The 13751-nt window shown below is 46.2% G+C and overlaps 2 protein-coding genes across 3 annotated transcripts in view; one reads left to right on the top strand and one right to left on the bottom strand.

Moving 5' to 3' along the window:
- LOC124789632 (major royal jelly protein 1-like) overlaps positions 1-13643 on the top strand; it is a 90097-nt gene extending 76454 nt beyond the window's left edge. For both annotated transcript variants that reach the window (XM_047257057.1, XM_047257058.1), the window contains 2 exons: positions 7645-7953; positions 12515-13643. In XM_047257057.1, coding sequence (XP_047113013.1) covers positions 7645-7953; positions 12515-12835 — 630 coding nt within the window. In that variant the 3' untranslated portion in view covers positions 12836-13643. The remainder of the gene's footprint in view (positions 1-7644; positions 7954-12514) is intronic.
- LOC124789000 (octopamine receptor Oamb-like) overlaps positions 1-13751 on the bottom strand; it is a 596669-nt gene that overhangs the window by 521122 nt on the left and 61796 nt on the right. The window lies entirely within an intron of this gene.

Here is a 13751-nt window from a genome sequence, read left to right on the forward strand (position 1 = left end):
TGCCGGGTGTTGTCCCTGTGTGCCTCGGTCGTATGCAGTCCTGATTGTGGCGCTCACCTGCACGGCGCCAAACACGCATACGACCATCATTGGCACCAAGGCAGAAGCGACTCTCATCGCTGAAGACGACACGTCTCCATTCGTCCCTCCATTCACGCCTGTCGCGACACCAATGGAGGCGGGCTGCACGATGTTGGGGCGTGAGCGGAAGACGGCCTAACGGTGTGCGGGACCGTAGCCCAGCTTCATGGAGACGGTTGCGAATGGTCCTCGCCGATACCCCAGGAGCAACAGTGTCCCTAATTTGCTGGGAAGTGGCGGTGCGGTCCCCTACGGCACTGCGTAAGATCCTACGGTCTTGGCGTGCATCCGTGCGTCGCTGCGGTCCGGTCCCAGGTCGACGGGCACGTGCACCTTCCGCCGACCACTGGCGACAACATCGATGTACTGTGGAGACCTCACGCCCCACGTGTTGAGCAATTCGGCGGTACGTCCACCCGGCCTCCCGCATGCCCACTATACGCCCTCGCTCAAAGTCCGTCAACTGCACATACGGTTCACGTCCACGCTGTCGCGGCATGCTACCAGTGTTAAAGACTGCGATGGAGCTCCGTATGCCACGGCAAACTGGCTGACACTGACGGCGGCGGTGCACAAATGCTGCGCAGCTAGCGCCATTCGACGGCCAACACCGCGGTTCCTGGTGTGTCCGCTGTGCCGTGCGTGTGATCATTGTTTGTACAGCCCTCTCGCAGTGTCCGGAGCAAGTATGGTGGGTCTGACACACCGGTGTCAATGTGTTCTTTTTTCCATTTCCAGGAGTGTATGAAATTAAGGGAATATTAAATTACCTCCAACTCTGTTAATTGCCTAAACTCATTTCAATCACGAATCCCGATAGTGCAAACCCAAGCATTTTTGTAAGTCGCTTACCACACAGAAAATCTTCGTAAGACTAACTACAGCAATTACAGCAAGTAGCAACAACGGCCAGCTAAATACAAAGGTTCTAGCTAGTGTAGGCTCTAACTACTAGGAGGCATGTGGTTACCAAAAAGAAAGATTTTGTTGAAGAGCGTGCAATATATTTAGCAAATTTTACCTTATTCATGTGACATCCAGTTCCAAAACTTATAAATTTGTCAATAGTTCCACAGCTCAAACATTATCAACCATACATCGATCCTCATACATTTCCTTGCATAAACACATCATTTCACCTCACTTTACAATGCATGTCCTCCCAACACAAAGTCTCCACTAAGAATACAATGTCCATACACTTCCATATCCACTCGCTAACTGCTAGTCCGACCAGCCACAGAATCTCTTGCCGAGGGCTCCGAGCGCTGTCAGCGATATTAACACAGTCTATAGCGCTTCCAATATACAAACAGGCTACTTACAACATGTCTAACTTTAGGGGGGCCGTGCCTCCACCGTCTCGCTTATTGCCTCCCCGACATGGGCGCGTGTCGGTGATCAGTTTGATATAGACCACACTCCTTGTGCTAGAGAAGTGAATCCCAATCATAGCGTGTTGTTTAATTTTAATTGCTTCACATATAAATACCTTCTGGCGTGCAAATTCATTATTAAAGATGATTTTGATGGGAGACTATTGGTAGGAATGTACCCTTCTGGTTCGAAAGGGCAAGCACTAGCGAAGGCTAACACGAAATGAATAACCGCTTGCGTGCGGAGCACCGCGGCATGGACGTAAACAAACGTCTGAGCCGCACGACTGCGGAAAACAGACTGTACTATTTGGTTAACCGTGCACGACTCACGGCTCGACCCAAACTTTCATATGTCGTCAACCAAGCGCCAACAACATCCATTATGTATATTCCCGTACAGTTCAGACATTTTACTAGTTTCACGTCGCTTGCCCGGTGTCGGTGGATAAATACGATATTGCAGTGGCTGTGTTATCCCGAATTACGATGCAAAGTTCCTTTGCAAAGCAATTTAAAGATATTGCTGTCAATGGAAGAGCAAAAGATTACAGCAATTGAAAGATGGGATTCATTGTTCTGCACATCAAGAAGCACTTTGTCCTAAATTTGCAGCCATGGAGCTCGTGAAGGAACTGATGGTACGAAGTCGCACGTGTTATTTTATAGTCAGCTGCCACTGTTCTAGGTGGAACTGAACCAACAGTGTATAGACTTTATGTATTACTACAAGGTACGATGGTTCAGTCAAAGTGCACACGTGGAACGATGTTTCAATTTGAAATTCCCTATAATTGACTTTGTAACGGAAAGTGCAGTGGAGAAACAAAACTTAGAACATCCGGAACGGATTACAGGCGTCGCATTTTAAGTGGACTTGACTGCACGCTGCCCACTGAACACAGTAGGGCATTGCAAGTTCAGAAACAACTTCTTTCTGGTTTGGTGGGGACGCGTTTAAAAAGAAAATCACGTTTTAGAAGGGACTCATTGTGGCGGGCAGTCCAGTTTCCTAAGCTCACTGGCGTTAACGAAACTGTGAGGCTTAAGGTGTTCATTGTTGCCTTGAAAAACTTACAACAATAGTTTCCTAAACGTTTCCAAGATACTGCCAGTCTTACGTCTGTTTCGAAGATGTTTCCGAAACCGTATGCAGTTTCAGTTGAATGTACCTCTGCGCATATCCAGATGTAACTGACTGATCAGCAACGTAGTTCCCGTTTTAAAGACAAATTCCGTTGACTTTGGAGATGCCCTGAACATTTCTTTCCTCAGGTAGAGTTTCCAGGTCTCCTTAATGAGGTTGCAAAAGTGCAACAATATTTCGACCAACGGAAGGTTCCAAATGATTTGAAAAGAGCACAGGTAGTCCCAGTCTTCAAGAAGGGTAGTCGAGCAGATGCACAAGACTCTGACGTCGATCTGTTGTAGAATTTTAGAACATGTTTTTTGCTCGAGTATCATGTCGTTTTTGGAAACCCAGAATCTACTCTGTAGGAATCAACATGGATTCCGGAAACATCGATCGTGTGAGACCCAACTCGCTTTATTTGTTCATGAGACCCAGAAAATATTAGATGCAGGCTCCCAGGTAGATGCTATTTTCCTTGACTTCCGGAAGGCGTTCGATACAGTTCCGCACTGTCGCCTGATAAAGTAAGAGCCTACGGAATATCAGACCAGCTGTGTGGCAGGATTGAAGAGTTTTTAGCAAACAGAACACAGCATGTTGTTATCAATGGAGAAACGTCTACAGACGTTAAAGTACCCTCTGGCGTGCCACGGGGGAGTGTTATGGGACCATTGCTTTTCACAATGTATATAAATGACCTAGTAGATAGTGTCGGAAGTTCCATGCGGCTTTTCGCGGATGATGCTGTAGTATACAGAGAAGTTGCAGAATTAGAAAATTGTAGCGAAATGGACGAATATCTGCAGCGGATAGGCAACTGACCCTTAACATAGACAAATGTAATGTATTGCGAATGCATAGAAAAAAGGATCCTTTATTGTATGATTATATGATAGCGGAACAAACACTGGTAGCAGTTACATCTGTAAAATATCTGGGAGTATGCGTGCGGAACGATTTGAAGTGGAATGATCATATAAAATTAATTGTTGGAAAGGCGGATATTAGGTTGAGATTCATTGGGAGAGTCCGTAGAAAATGTAGCCCATCAACAAAGGAGGTGGATTACAAAACACTCGTTCGACCTATACTTGAGTATTGTTCATCAGTGTGGGATCCGTACGAGATCGGGTTGACGGAGGAGATAGAGAAGATCCAAAGAAGAGCGGCGCGTTTCGTCACAGGGTTATTTGGTAACCGTGATAGCGTTACGGAGATGTTTAGCAAACTCAAGTGGCAGACTCTGCAAGAGAGGCGCTCTGCATTGCGGTGTAGCTTGCTGCCCAGGTTTCGAGAGGGAGCGTTTCTGGATGAGTTATCGAATGTATTGCTTCACCCTACGTATACCTCCCGAGGAGATCACAAATGTAAAATTAGAGAGATTCGAGCGCACACGGAGGCTTTCAGACAGTCGTTCTTCCCGCGAACCATAAGCGACTGGAACAGAAAAGGGAGGTAATGACAGTGGCACGTAAAGTGCCCTCCGCTACACACCGTTGGGTGGCTTGCGGAGTATAAATGTAGATGTAGATGTAGATACGCGTGGAAGATGTTTTTTTCGATTGTGAAGCTAAATAAACCATGGTTACGTAGCAACCTGAGTACGAGAATCTGTGCAAGCAATACATTCGATAACTCATCCAGAAACGCTCCCTCTCGAAACCTGGGCAGCAAGCTACACCGCAATGCAGAGCGCCTCTCTTGCAGAGTCTGCCACTTGAATTTGCTAAACATCTCCGTAACGCTATCACGCTTACCAGATAACCCTGTGCAAGGACAAAATATTACATCTTTAGCGCGCCAGGAATAATCAAATTATACTGAAAATTTGTTTTGTTTATGATCTACGTTGTGGAGAAAAGTGTAACATGAAACCAAGTCGTATGCAGTGCGACTGTATTCCCATTTAAATGCGGTGCGTCCGCCGTTTCCCCTTTTTCACCCTCCTCGTGCTCAGAGAGCGTTGTGTAGCGGCGGGGGTAATGTGAAGCAAGGCTGAGCACTATGGTACTCATTCCACGGCACGGCTCGCGAGGTGAAATTCCTTGCCACACCTGACCTACAGAACCTGAATAATTTGCGACTCGCTTCTCCGTCAGAGAGCGTGTTATGGCTTTTGCGGCAATAAAGATAAGATGGACCTTGTAGTTCTTTGGTCTTTCGTTGTCAACTATATCTCTAAATTCTTTCGTATGGTGTTGTAATGTCGTTCCGCAGCACATTTACTTTACTTGTAGAACATGCGACTGCATTATACACTCATCAAAAAAAGTTTTGCGTCACCTTGGTTCCGAGAGTTCCGGAACCTGTATGGAAAATTGGAATACAGATCAACATAAACAACATTTTCCCCCTTTTTATTGCTCATGAAAACCACACATTGCATGTTGTACCAACATACAGCAAGACCTTCACAGGTGGTGGTACAGCTTGCTGTACACACCGGTACCTCTAATACCCAGTAGCACGTCCTCTTGCATTGATGCTTGCGTGTATTTGTCGTGGCATACGATCTACAAGTCCACTAAGGCACTGTTGGTCCGGGTTGTCCCACTTCTCGACGGCGATTCGGCGTAGATACCACAGAGTGGTTGGTGGGCCACGTCGTCCATAAACAGCCCATTTCAATCTATCCCAGGTATGTGCGATAGGGTTCATGTCAGGAGAACATGTTGGCCACTCTAGTCCAGCGATGTCGTTATCCTGAAGGGAGTCATTCACAAGATGCGCACGATGGGGGAGCGAATTGTCGTCCACGAAGACGAGTGCCTAACCAATATGCGGCCGATATGGCTACACTATTGGTCGGAGGATAGCATTCACGTATCGTACAGCCATTACGGCCTTCCATGACCATCAGCGGCGTACGTCAGCACCACATAATGACAACCCCAAAACAACAGGGAACCTCCACCATGCTGCACTCGTTTGACAGCGTGAATAAGGCGTTCAGCCTGACCGGGTTGCCTCCAAACACGACTCCGACGATTGTCTGGTTGAAGGCATATGCGACACTCACCGGTAAAGAGAACGTGATGCCAGTCCAGAGCTGTCCGTTCAGCGTGTTGCTGGGCCCATCTGTACCGCGCTGCATGGTGTCGTGGTTGCAAAGATGGACCTCGCCATGGACGTCGGGAGTGAAGTTGCGCATCATGCAGCCTATTTCGCACAGTTTGAGTCGTAACACGACGTCCTGTGGCTGCACGAAAAGCATTATTTGACTTGATGGCGTTACTGCCAGGGTTCCTCCGAGCCATAATCCGTAGGTAGCGGTCATGCACTACAGTAGTAGCTTTTGGGGGGCTTGAGCGAGGCATGTCATCGACAGTTCCTGTCTCTCTGCACCTCCTCCGTATCCAGACAACATCGCCTTGGTTCACTCCCTTGTTGACAGACCTTCCTGCGGAAGCAATCGAACCGCCGTACTGACCGTCTGGGCATGGTTGAACTACAGACAACAGGGACCGTGGTGGAATGTCGGACCCCTCCGTCTAATAGGCGCTGCTCATGCATGGCTGTTTACATCTTTGGGCGGGTTTAGTAACATCTCTGAACTGTCAAAGGGACTGTGTATGTGATACAATATCCACAGTCAACGTCGATCTTCAGGAGTTCTGGAAACCGGGGTGATGCAAAACTTTCTTCATGTGCGTAGGTACTGAGAATTCTCGTCCATCCCTTCTGCCACTACCGGTCAGTTTTAAAGAACTGTGACAATAGATCACTTGACTGCGCCTTTTTGTGCAATCAGCTACTAGAGGTGCGAACGACCTTACATCTACATCTACATTTATACTCCGCCAGCGACCCAACGGTGTGTGGCGGAGGGCACTTTACGTGCCACTGTCATTACCTCCCTTACCTGTTCCAGTTGCGTTTGGTTCGCGGGAAGAACGACTGTCGGAAAGCCTCCGTACGCACTCGAATCTCTCTAATTTTTCATTCGTGATCTCCTCGGGAGGTATAAGTAGGGTGAAGCAATACATTCGATAACTCATCCAGAAACGCTCCCTCTCGAAACCTGGGCAGCAAGCTACACCGCAATGCAGAGCGCCTCTCTTGCAGAGTCTGCCACTTGAATTTGCTAAACATCTCCGTAACGCTATCACGCTTACCAGAATAACCCTGTGACGAAACGTGCCGCTCTTCTTTGGATCTTCTTTATCTCCTCTGTCAACCCGACCTGGTACTCATCTCACACTGATGAGCAATACTCAAGTATAGGTCGAACGAGTGTTTTGTAATCCACCTCCTTTGTTGATGGACTACATTTTCTAAGGACTCTCCCAATGAATCTCAACCTGGCACCCGCCTTACCAACAATTAAATTTTATATTATCATTCCCCTTCAAATCGTTCCGCACGCATGCTCCCAGATATTTTACAGAAGTAACTGCTACCAATGTTTGTTCCGCTATCATATAATCATACAAGAAAGGATCCTTTTTTCTATGCATTCGCAATACACTACATTTGTCTATGTTAAGGGTCAGTTGCCACACCCTGTGCCGACTGCCTATCCGCTGCAGATCTTCCTGCATTTCGCTGCAATTTTCTAACAAGCGAACGATATGCAGCGCTGATAGCACGATTCTGCCGAACTGAAGAGACTTGAGAATACCGTAAAATGCGATACCGCGGTATTCAATAAAATGTTCGCTGTTCCGGGTACTTCCGGGAAGGACGAAGCAAAGCGGAGACAGACCGGCTCTTGAGCAGCACGCGGCCCGCACACGCTGCACACTTGAAGTTTGGCACGCCGTGGCCGCCCTTGCTTTCTGTGGTATGTTGATTTACTCTACTTGATGGCAGTTCTTTCTCTGATACGCAGACCTAGAGGCAGGTCCACAAACATTACTTAAAAAACATCAGTGGATGTGGCAAATGCACTCGCGTCAAGTAGTAGAAATGCACGCTGCACAAGCTACTCGAACAATTTCTGTGTATGTGTATGTAATTAAAAAAAATCTCATGTTTTATTATACCAACTATAATTTCTTATGAGAAACACCGGTCTTGATGAGTATTCAGCCGTTTCGGTAATGTGCTCGACAGGTGGAGGTGCTGAGGGGCGGAAGGCGAGTAGCCTACTCGGCCGACGTGACGGGTTTCGCCCTCGCGGTGACGGACCTGGACAGCGGGCGGACGCACCGCGTCTACAGCCAGTACTACTACCCCACTCCCGGCCTGGGCGTCACCACCATCGGCGGCGTGCGCTCCTACCTCATGGACGGCTTGTTCGCCTTGGGAGTCGCCGACGGCAACTTCTACTCCTGGGCGTTCGCCAGCAACACCCTCAACAAGGTTGCCACCCGCGTGCTGAGGAACGCCACCGATGAGCAGATACTGGACCTCACCGTTGAGGTATCTTTACCCTCTGAGTTGACATTGTTACGGAGCTAAAACCACATGCAGTAAGACTCCTCCTTGCCTTTGTCTACTCCACAAGTTTCGAAACCTAACTACACACACATACCATAAACGTCTGAAATCACTCGTTCTGCTGAGCCTCCACTATAAAGATGTAACTCTACACAGAACAACTAACGAAAACCCCAGGCAGTCAGAAGTACTCACGAATATTTGCGTGCGACACATCTGACATATACCATCTGTGTCGCGTGTCCAGTTAAGATGGTTGACTCACTTTTTCTTTGTCTAATTCATCAGAAATTCAGTACGCATCCACGCCACTACGTCGCATTAGAGGTATCTGTAATCGCACCGTAATAGCAACCAAGTTATTACTTGTGTTGTATCTCAACTATATACTTACTTCTGCGCGGGATTATCCGAGCGGTTTGAGGCGCTGCGGTCATGGAATGTGCGGCTGATCCTGGCGGAGGTTCGAGTCCTCCCTCGGGCATGGGTGTGTGTGTTTGTCCTTAGGATAATTTAGGTTAAGTAGTGTGTAAGCTTAGGCACTGATGACCTTAGCAGTTAAGTCCTATAAGATTTCACACACATTTTTTATTTACTTACTTCCTTCTTTCAGGCTTAGCCTATTAGTCTGCTCCGACCACACTTTTCCTGCAATCTTCATGAGTCGAACAATATCTCTTCTTCGCGTAAGATGATATCAAGGGTAAACTTTGCAATTCTTATGTTCTCCATTCTAAATATGAGCCTCATCAGTTCCCTTGTTTTGGAATATTCCATCATTCAACAAAGACATATTGAACTGCCGCCTTACCCTTTCCTTGTCATAGTCTGCCCCGATCCCGCTAAAGATTGGAGGAGGAGCAACACCTTGTTAAAGTAAAATAAAGCCTTTGTTGACCCAATCCGGGTGATGGTAGCTCCTGAGGGCCTCTCGCTAGCGATACCGTGAAGACTTCAAGGGCAAAGAAGGCGGGGATGATGGCCGTCGGAACTCACACGTGAAGCATGATGGAGCACTGCTTTAACTGGCAGTACAAAATTGATGGAGCAGAGATGTTTAGTTATAGCGAAGGCAACTCTCCTAAGTGAAGTTTACCCTGGCTGAAATCGCACCGTAATAGCAACCAAGTTATTACTTGTGTTGTATCTCAATTATATACTTACTTCCGCGCGGGATTATCCGAGCGGTTTGAGGCGCTGCGGTCATGGAATGTGCGGCTGATCCTGGCGGAGGTTCGAGTCCTCCCTCGGGCATGGGTGTGTGTGTTTGTCCTTAGGATAATTTAGGTTAAGTAGTATGTAAGCTTAGGCACTGATGACCTTAGCAGTTAAGTCCTATAAGATTTCACACACATTTTTTATTTACTTACTTCCTTCTTTCAGACTTAGCCTATTAGTCTGCTCCGACCACACTTTTCCTGCAATCTTCATGAGTCGAACAATATCTCTTCTTCGCGTAAGATGATATCAAGGGTAAACTTTGCAATTCTTATGTTCTCCATTCTAAATATGAGCCTCATCAGTTCCCTTGTTTTGGAATATTCCATCATTCAACAAAGACATATTGAACTGCCGCCTTACCCTTTCCTTGTCATAGTCTGCCCCGATCCCGCTAAAGATTGGAGGAGGAGCAACACCTTGTTAAAGTAAAATAAAGCCTTTGTTGATCCAATCCGGGTGATGGTAGCTCCTGAGGGCCTCTCGCTAGCGATACCGTGAAGACTTCAAGGGCAAAGAAGGCGGGGATGATGGCCGTCGGAACTGACACGTGAAGCATGATGGAGCACTGCTTTAACTGGCAGTACAAAATTGATGGAGCAGAGATGTTTAGTTATAGCGAAGGCAACTCTCCTAAGTGAAGTTTACCCTGGCAGAAAAGTCCGTAGTCCTCCAGGTTGGGGGTTGAGCGAAGGGCAGGTATTTATTCTACGTAAAATGAATTTCCCTGATAAACCTCAGGTCCAGCACAATGAGGTGACGAAAGTCATGGGATAGCGATATGCATATATACTTATGGCGGTAGAACAGCGCACACAAAGTATCAAACGGCAGCGCATTGGCTAACCTGTCATTTGCGCTCTGGTAATTCGTGTGAATAGTTTTCCGAAGTGATTATACCAGCACGACGAGCTTTAACAGATTTTGAACGCAGAATGGTAGTTGGAGCCAGACGCATGGGACATTCCATGTCAAAAATCGTCAGGGAATTCAGTATTCCGTGATTCACAGGGTCAAGAGTGTGTCGAGATTGTCAGATTTCAAGCATTACCTCTCCCCAGGGACTACGCAGTGACCATCGGCCTTCATTTAACAACCGAGAGCAGTGGTGTTTACGTGGAGCTGTCAGTGCAAACAGACGAACAACATTGCGGAAAATAACCGTAGAAATCAACGTGGGACGTACGACGAACGCATCCGTTTGGACAATAAGGCTATGTTTGGCGTTAATGTGCTATGACAGCAGTCGACCGGCGCGAGTGCCTTTGCTAAGAGCACGACATCATCTGCTGCGCCTTTCCTCGGCTCTTGGTCATATTGTTTGGACCCTAGACTACTAGAAAACTTTGGCCTGGACAGAACAGTCGCGATTTCAGTTGATAAGAGCTGATGATAAGAGTATGGGACAGACCCCACGAAGCCATAGATCCAAGTTTTCAACAAGGCACTGTACACGGTGTTGGTGGCTCCTTAATGGTGTATGCTGTCGTCGCATGGAATGGAGTGGTCCTCTTGTCCAATTGAACCGATCATTGACTGGAAATGGTTGTGTTCAGCTACTTGGAGACCACTTGTGACAATTGATGGATTTCATCTTACCAAACAAAGACGGAATTTTTATAGCTAACAATGCGCAGTGTCGCAACATTCTGGAGAGTTCGAGCGACCGATTTGGCTAAACAGCTCCTCCGACATGAATCACATAGAACATTTATGAGACATAATCAAGAGGTCAGTTCGGGAACAAAATCGTGCACCGACAACAATTCCGCATTTATGGACGGGTTTAGAGGCATCGAAAATCAGTTTCTCTGCAGGGGACTTACAACAACTTGTTGAGTCCACCCCACGTCGAGTTGCTGCACTGCACCGGAAAAAATGAGGCCCGACACGATATTACTGTGTATCTCATTACTTTTGTCATCTCAGTGAAGGACTTCATTAGTGTCACATTATGTAACCGCACGGACACACTGACAACATCACTACACATTTTCAGTCCGTTAGATTTATGTACGAGGGTAATTCAAAAAGTAGAGGCATTCTATAAAAAGAAACCTTTTAACACGAAGTATCTATGCAAGTAAAATGATTTCTCCACAGACTCTTCCTAAACTTGTGTGCAGTTCGTCCATATTTTTTACAGGGTTCCCAAGTCCATCCTGGAAGGATCTGCAGCTTACAACTTGCTCATTAGATGTAAACCTGATTGACGCAGGTGCTCCTATATCACCAAAAAGGTGAAAATAGCCAGAAACTAGATGAAGACTCACGGCGGGTGCTCCATCAGCTCAAAACCCAGTGGTTGAATACGGGGAATCATTTTCTCAGCTTTATGGGGGCTGTCATCACATCGGGGCGAAATCTCACCTCTTGGAAGCTTCCCTCTCATATCTTTTTTATTTTGGGTTTCACATATCACAGTAGCTTACAGAAACTGTCACTATTCACTGTTGACCTCTATGCAGTGCACGTTTAATATCTAAAACCGATTTCTTCATCAACATTCCTGCACAAGTTTGGCCTTTTTAACATCTTTGCTGTAGGCGAAACTGGATGTTTTCACACCATTCTCTGACAATCTGTGTTTCACGGTAACGGACCTATGTGCCCTCGACGGTTACTATGCGAATGAGAAAGTGTTTACCCTCCTCCACAAAGCGCTTCAAATGTAAGTTCTATCGTGTTTGTGGAATGAATTATAACTCTGTAGCCGAGTATGCCAGCAATTTTTTTTTCGTAAACGCGTGGCAGTCGACGTACATAAAAAGCCACAAACTTTTGCCTTGGTTTAGAGATTCATAGGATAGTGCAGGTGCTGAACAGTGGCTAATGTGCAGTTAATAAACACTGTTATCATTTCTGGCAAGGCGGTCATCACGAATCATAGCTCACTTGTTTCGACGTTCCTGTCCATTGTGGAAGTGGATAACCTGTTCGGCATTTCTTCATTGGCAGAAATGCGTCCACTTGCAAAAACGATTTACCCATTTGTAAAATTTCATTAACTGGGACAAGCTGCATTCTACGAATGCTCTCTGTAGTGTTAGTCCCTTCAGAGTTTAGAAAACGAATCACTCCCCACATATCTTCCGTGACGCAAACATATGACGCAGCATTCGTAGTAAAATGTACCGAAATCACTGCGAACAGAGCTATTTACTGAACCAACAGAGCTAATTCACAAGATCAACAGTGAGGTTTAGGCACGTCACGATCGTGTTACTGCTGTGAACTTATGGAGCATAAGTAAGGTGGCTTTACCTATTTACTTGCCTTTTCACGTGCAAGATGCAATGTTTGCCTTCGTCTGCGTGTTGGACAGACGCTGGTGCCAGGGCAGAGGGCGGGCCCAGCGGGTGCATTGGCCGTCGACGCCTCCGGGAGGCGGATGTTCTTCGGCATCGCGGAGCAGGAGGCACTCTACTGCTGGGACACCAGGAAGCCCTACATGCAGGTCTTCTTCCGGCAGCTCGCCCAGAACACCGAGCGCCTCCAGTTCTTCAGCAGCGTCAAGGTGCTGCACTCCGACGACAAGTTGCTTGTCGTTACCGACCGCTACAACAAGTTCGGCCAGGGCATTGTCGACCAGCAATCGGTCAATTACCGTGTGATGTCCCTGAACATCAGCCATCTAAACTGTTAGGTAAACTACGCTGTCGACAACGGACCTCTTCTTCTGCCGCTTCTGAACAATCGTCTCAGTATTTCCAATTAAAATGATGCCAGAATAAACACATTTTGTCAGTGTTTCAGTATGTCTCTCAAAAAAGAAATATTAATCAGATGCTACGAGAGGTTATATATGTATATTGAATTCCACACAAAATGCGTAATTGCAGTGTAGTAATTTGACGGTCTACATTTCAATACAAAGATCTCGGCTCTGTTTGTTGACCTGTCGTGGAGTTCACGGGCTCCTAAACGCAAGATGAGTAAAATTGTTTTCTCGTCTGAGAACAATCAATTTTGCGCTGTCTGTTGTTATAAAAGAGAGAGAGTGAGAGGGGGGGGGGGGAGGAGTGGAACATAGAAACAATCAAGAACGAAAGGAAACCATTATTATTTATGATCAAAACTGGACATAGGTTTACTTTGCATGTTCCTCTATTGTAAAATGTATTCAAAATATCTATCTGCTTCATTAAAAAAGTAACATCTATAGATGCACTTTAAATTTTTTTTCCAATGGTGACAGTTAATTTTTCATTTTCAATATTTTAGGAAAATATTTAACTAGAATTTTCTACGTTGATAGCTTCCCTGGAATATGTTGCACCCTACAGACAACGAATCTGATGTCAGTATACTGTACAGAATGCAAGCCATGTTTGGCGGTAAACAAATTTACACGCGAGATCGATACTATATATAAAGAAATTACGATAGCGTTACAATGATCATATTGTAAGAAAAATGTCAGAAGTAAAACATAATCCATTGTGTCGATTTTACTGCTTTCAATTTTGTTGTTAACACTCACACTTGAACAAAGCAAATCGTATTCAACCAGAGGCGATACCCAAACTGTAGTCAATAGAGAAGCCTTGAGTTTAATTGTG

Source organism: Schistocerca piceifrons, chromosome 3, assembly GCF_021461385.2.
Source record: "Schistocerca piceifrons isolate TAMUIC-IGC-003096 chromosome 3, iqSchPice1.1, whole genome shotgun sequence".
Classification (NCBI taxonomy): Eukaryota; Metazoa; Arthropoda; class Insecta; order Orthoptera; family Acrididae; genus Schistocerca; species Schistocerca piceifrons.